This window comes from Corylus avellana, chromosome 2, assembly GCF_965113065.1.
Source record: "Corylus avellana chromosome 2, dhCorAvel1.hap1.2, whole genome shotgun sequence".
Taxonomy (NCBI): Eukaryota; Viridiplantae; Streptophyta; class Magnoliopsida; order Fagales; family Betulaceae; genus Corylus; species Corylus avellana.
Window position 1 is genome coordinate 40,162,514 of NC_142491.1, and position 6,000 is coordinate 40,168,513.

Below are 6,000 nucleotides of genomic sequence, written 5' to 3' on the forward strand. Positions count from 1 at the left end.
TGTTTGTCCAGTGTTGATTAGCTATAATGAGTTCCTTGTATGTTTTTCCCATCCTAGTTGGTGATCCTTTATATACTCCCAATGTACTTTGGGGCGCCTTACGCTTTTAATAAAACTGATTATTACTTATCAAAAAAAAAATCCTTTCTATTTCTAGTTTTGCTCAACCAATATTTTTCTTGTATATGAGTAATCAGGAAAAGAGGGGAGAGATAACAATTGTATCCAACGAATCATGAGAATAAAAACTTCTTAAATTGCAATCGATATATCAACCATTTGTTTCCCTTCCAATATCTCACTTCACAGCAAGAAATTTCCATTGATAATCGGTAATCCTTGTGAACTGGAATACCTTAGAGCTATCACCCAAAAATATGAAATAAAAATGGGAAAAAAAAAATCCAGACCTGTACACACCACCGGTGGCCGGGATGTCCGGTTAAAGTGCCACTTTCATAAACAAAACAACCTTTTTCCCAGCATCTAAATCTAGGGATAAGAAAAGGAATGTAAACCATCCCTCAATCACTCATTTTATGTTTCCATCCCTTGATCTCAACAAGGGCGCAGACCTAAGAATTTACAAGTTTGAAAGAATGCAAGCTTTTAACCTTGAACTAATTCCATCAGATTCTGTAATTGGCTCACATTGTCTACGCCCGACGGTTCCTTCCGACGTCCAACCTCAAATCTGGATTGTCGCTCCTGTCTAGGTCAGAATTCTCTCTGAGAGTCTCAGGCTCCGCATTCCCTGCCTGACTCCTCCGGTGTCTTCGATCCTGAAAATTCCAAGCATACCACATTTGGAGTGTAAATTTGTGTACCCCTCGGACACACTTTCAACCTTCAACAGTTATATAGATATATATTAAGGAAGTAATTGTTTTTAACAATTAAACTTTTTGGCATTCAATAAATCTAGTTCTGTAAGGAAACGTGGATTTCCAAACTTTCAGATGTTGACTACCCTACACACCAAGTGAAAAAAGCCACCAAGTCTGAATGTTTCTTACATGCACAATTTTTCCAGTAATGAAACGCACTGCACTAGTCACTAAGATGGGAAGATCATGTACTAAGAAGATTATAGAATCAAACCTCTCTAGGTATAGGATATTCCTCAGATTCAAGCATGCGGACAACTTGGCTCATCTTTGGTCTTTTGTCAGAATCGGGATCGACACACCTCAAAGCAGTCAAAAGGGCTCGTTTGAGGGCACTTGTTGATGGCCTAGTCTCAATGTTTGGATCCACGACCTCTTCCGAGCGCCTGTTTCCAACCATCAACTTGAGCCAGTCAACTAGATTTACCTGCAAGAAAAACACAATAAGATCACATCAAGACAATATTGACTGTAATAGTGTCATGCCATGCATTTGACGAGTTGACGAGAAGTCTGATGGTCAAAAGATCAGTTGCAGGGATAGAAGAATGCATGATATAACAAATTAAGCTGCTAAGAACTCCAAAGTAACTTTGGGATACATGTAATCAAAATATTAAATTCCAAGTTAATTTACACCAACTCGTGCGACCTAATGCGAAGTTAAGACGGGAAAGCTAAATCATATAGAACAGCTTCAGTAGCTGATCAGCAACATATACAGTGAAATAAGAATACCATGTCGAATTTCAAATAAGTTCAGCAACAGAAGGATATTGATTTCGTACCTCATGTGGTTGCCGACCATAATCAACTGGGTCTCTTCCGGTAATTGCTTCGAGAAGCACTACACCAAAACTATAAACATCACTCTTCTCATTTAGGAGGCCAGAATTAGCATACTCTGGAGCAACGTATCTGAAATACAACCAAGGAGGTGGAAAAAGAATAATTAAATTTCAATCAGTGACGGTAATATTTTCTTGTACACATACTATCAACCTAGGAAACAAAGCAATGTAAAAAGGGAAGCAAATAAATTGGTGCTATACTAGCGATGCAAGAAACTGGTCATCGAAAAAGGAGAAAAACTTACCCAAAGGTCCCCATAATTCTAGTTGTAATATGACTTGTTCCAGCACACAGCAATTTGGCCAGACCAAAATCGGATATCTTAGAATTGAAGTCATCATCAATCAATATATTGCTTGATTTGATATCTCGATGGATAACTTTAGGCTCAATAGCCTCATGTAAATAAGCCAGCCTGCAAAACATAATATGAGTCTCAAGGAGATGAACTCAAGACAAGGTTAAATAATCAAATTAAGGTATGGATGGACTTACGCCTTAGCAGTTCCAAGGAGGATTTTCATCCGAGCTTCCCACGTAAGATGTCCATGTTGACGCATAGCTCCATGCAGCCACTGCTCTAAATTGCCATTGTTGACATACTCATATACCAACATCCTGACAAGGGAATTAATTCAATACGTATAGACTTAGCTCCAAAAACTAACATCCATAGATTAACATTGCAAAGATGCACGCGAAGTATATGACTATGGAAGTGATTAGAGTTTCCCTTGTTTTCTTGTCAACAATATTCTTGTGCCTTCAATTTTTTATGCAATTTTATAATTTTTATACAGAGACTATTAATCAATAGAATAGCAATACTATATGAAACATTGAGAGAAAAGACTAAAAAAATTCATTATGACAATTAATTCTTAGAGATTTATTCCAAAACAAACTCAAGAAATTAAAAGGTAAGTTACTCGTGAAATGGATATGGTACCTTTCGGTTCCTTCGATGCAATAACCCAAAAGTCGAACTAAGTTCTTATGCCGCACATGACCAATAGCCTCAACTTCCACTCTAAATTCCTTCTCAGCTTGTCCTCTATAGGATAATATATACAATTATAGAAATAAAATTATAAACTACAGAAAATCACTAAGGGTTTAAAAAATGTAAAAGGGGGACTCAAGACATGCTTGTACACAACTTACAGATTGTTGAAGAGCTTCTTAACAGCCACAGGAGTCCCATTAATCAGCTGACCTCGAAAAACAGTTCCATATCCACCCTCACCAATAATATTTTCCTTCGAAAACCGGTTTGTTGCACGATCTAGGTCCCTTAGTGTAAACCAGTGACCCCAACCGAGGTGAGAGAACTCGGGCAGACCAGAGAGAGGTGAAGGAGCCGTTATGGGATGCGAAGAAGGCCTGTATACAGAAAGTGTTCCCACCTCTTCTCCTGATTGAGAACCAACGCCTTCTTGCTCGGCATGATTAAATGAACCTGATTGGCTACTATTATCCCCATTCTTTGGGTGGATCAAAACTTTCTCCAACTCTCTGTCGGTTGATTTGTCAGTAACAGTAAGGAAAGCACCATCACGGGAAACATAATTGTTAGCTGAAACTTGATCAACCTTAATATCTTTAATTTCTTCAGAAACAGTTGGAATTTGGCTAATGGGGAGCAAGCCATTAGCCATTCTGGATTTCTTTCTTGAAGTAAGGTAAAATGATAATGCCACAAGGATAATTACAATAAACAACCCCACAATTATCCCCATTAACACCCATACCTTCAGACCAAAAACAAATGTCTTCTTTGACAGTCCTGTGTTAAGATCAGTGGTCATTTTTTTCTGATACCAAGTTATCTGCAAAAGCAACAGTGAAACATTTCAAAATGCAGTTCTATATTGTCCAAAAACTCTAATTTTCGCATGTATCACCAAACCCGCCACCCAATTTCACCATACCATTAACAGAGAACATAAGCCTATCTCTAAAAATGAATCAAAATCCGGAAATTGGCAACATAACTAAATTGTCAACTGCTTAGTGACACAAAAACCACGAGAAACAAAAGAAGATAGTGTAGGCAGCAAAACAGGAACGTATAGAGAAGAACAGAAGAAAAGAGAAAAATCTCAGAAGAAAAGGCACGGTCCAATCTAGAAAATATTGAATTAGGATGAACAAGAGGCACGCATCAGAGAAAAAAAAATGCACAAAATTTATGTTTTTCAGGTAAAAATCAAAATTAAACAGATAAAAGATGTTAATTTCTGAAATACTTCAACAGGTACATTTCGTATATCATCTCCCAAAAACAAAACACATACAACCCAAAAGACTCGAACTTTCATCGTTTGGGACCCAAGAAAACCGACACTGATACAACCACTTCAGCCCTCACCGACAGAGACTTTTGGGAAACGCATACAAAGAAGAACTAAACTTCAAAGTTTAATCTTTCTTCTTAAATTTTCCCCGTTTTCTCGGAAACAAAATAGTGAAAAAAACAAACACAAACGCAAACAAAGAGAAGTGATGAACAGCTAGAGACTCTATACGTACTGAAAAGCTTCCCATTGCTTACCTGTTTGGAGAACCACTTCTGAAATCACAAACCTCCTCCTTAGAAAACGAAGCAAACTCAAATTCGGGATCGCTTCTTAAAAGAATCCCAAAACCCAGACACGGATAAAATCTCATTCCCACGCACCCAAATCAACCTCATTGTCAAAAATATCCAAACACAAAGGCATTTTGTTTGGGCTACCTTTCTGGGTTCACCCAAATGGCCAACTGGGTCCCTATATCCAAGCTCAAAAATGGAGTTGCCCGTTTTGGAACACCAAATCAAAAGAAAACTCACAACGAAAGCATAGACACCGTCTTTTGCAGGCAAAGGGAATTGGAGAGTTTAAGAGGCACGTGGAATTCTGAGAAGTGGAAATGGTGGTGGGGTTAAGAAGAGAGAAGGAATGGAGTTATCAGTGGTTGGTGACGAGGAGAGGCGTGCCCTCACGTTACATCCAGTAAAAGAGAAGCATGAGAATTGGAAGAAGCTTTTCTTTGCTGTTTCTTCAATTTTCTCTCATTTCTTCTCTCTGTTTCTTTTTTTATTTCTACTTGTGTCCTAAAGGCCGAGGTTGACAGATAATCAAACACTTCCTTAAAATAACACTGAAAATGTTTTTTTTCTTTGAATTTGCAATAAAATCATATATATATATTTGCCATTACAATGCAAGGGAACGCAATTTACGACATAATTTGCAAATTTAACATAAACTCAACGTGAAATTAATATATTAAGTTGAGAGATTTGACAAATTTAATTAAATGAGTCGAATTATAATTTGATATGATTTAAACTCAACCAGCAACATAAGAGCTAGCAATTAATTTTCAACACGATCGGTGAATCTCAGACGAACTTAATACAAAATTAACAATTTAGAGTAAACTTATATAATTCTATTTACGCCTTAACACAATCCAAACTCTAATCAAACGGCCACTTTATTTTCACAATATGAAAGAAAATATATTTTCTATTTAGTGATATGATTAGTGGAGAGTGGAGACAAGTAATCAGTGGGAATGAGGAAATGTTTTAAGTGGCGTATTAGTAAAAAGGTTGAAAGGTCATATGGACAGACTGGACACCAAATTGATCCCAAAACCAATGTGGTTCAGTCATGACTCATTATGAGTTATTTCTGCACATCCATGAAATCAGCATCATCATCATCTCTCCTCTCCCTCTTCGAGTTTTTTCTTCTTTTTTTAATGAGATTAGGTTGAGTCCAGTTTCTTAGGCCGAATAGTCAAAGAAACAGACTGGACACCATACCAGGCTCTTCATGCCCAAAATACCCCTCTTCTAGTCTCTAAATATTATGTATATACCCTTTCTGTGGAAGGTGTGTAATGTGTACAACCCAAGAAATAGCACAAGCTGCACAACCACCCTGCCCAAATTCTGCAGATGTGTTGTAAAAAAAATAAAAATGTTTTCTATATTTCTTGCGGCCGTCTCGCGTAAATTTTTGCTGAGTTAATATGTTTTATTTATCATCAAAAATCAGAAGTAAAAATATGCCAATTCGGCGTAAATATGCGCAATAAACCCGAATACAAATAAGATTATATATATATATATATATATATATGGAGGGTGCCCCAGCAGTGCAGCATAGTGTGTGATATAGTAGAGCAGATATCAAGGAATCAGAATAGTATGGAGAAGCAGCATATGGAAGAGTGAAAGAGAAAGCAAAGCCCCACCTTTTGCAGG

General features: G+C 37.2%; 1 protein-coding gene across 1 annotated transcript; it reads right to left on the reverse strand.

Annotated features, from left to right (window-relative positions):
* Nucleotides 1-268: 268 nt before the first annotated feature.
* LOC132166663 (putative receptor-like protein kinase At5g18500) lies at nt 269-4,839 on the reverse strand. The gene is made up of 8 exons (XM_059577514.2): nt 4,294-4,839; nt 2,904-3,568; nt 2,689-2,793; nt 2,235-2,357; nt 1,984-2,154; nt 1,676-1,805; nt 1,102-1,314; nt 269-782 (listed from the first exon to the last, which is right to left on the reverse strand). Exons 2-8 carry the CDS (start codon nt 3,545-3,547, stop codon nt 657-659), a joined length of 1,512 nt encoding a protein of 503 aa, XP_059433497.2. The 5' UTR covers nt 3,548-3,568; nt 4,294-4,839; the 3' UTR covers nt 269-656.
* Nucleotides 4,840-6,000: the final 1,161 nt, after the last annotated feature.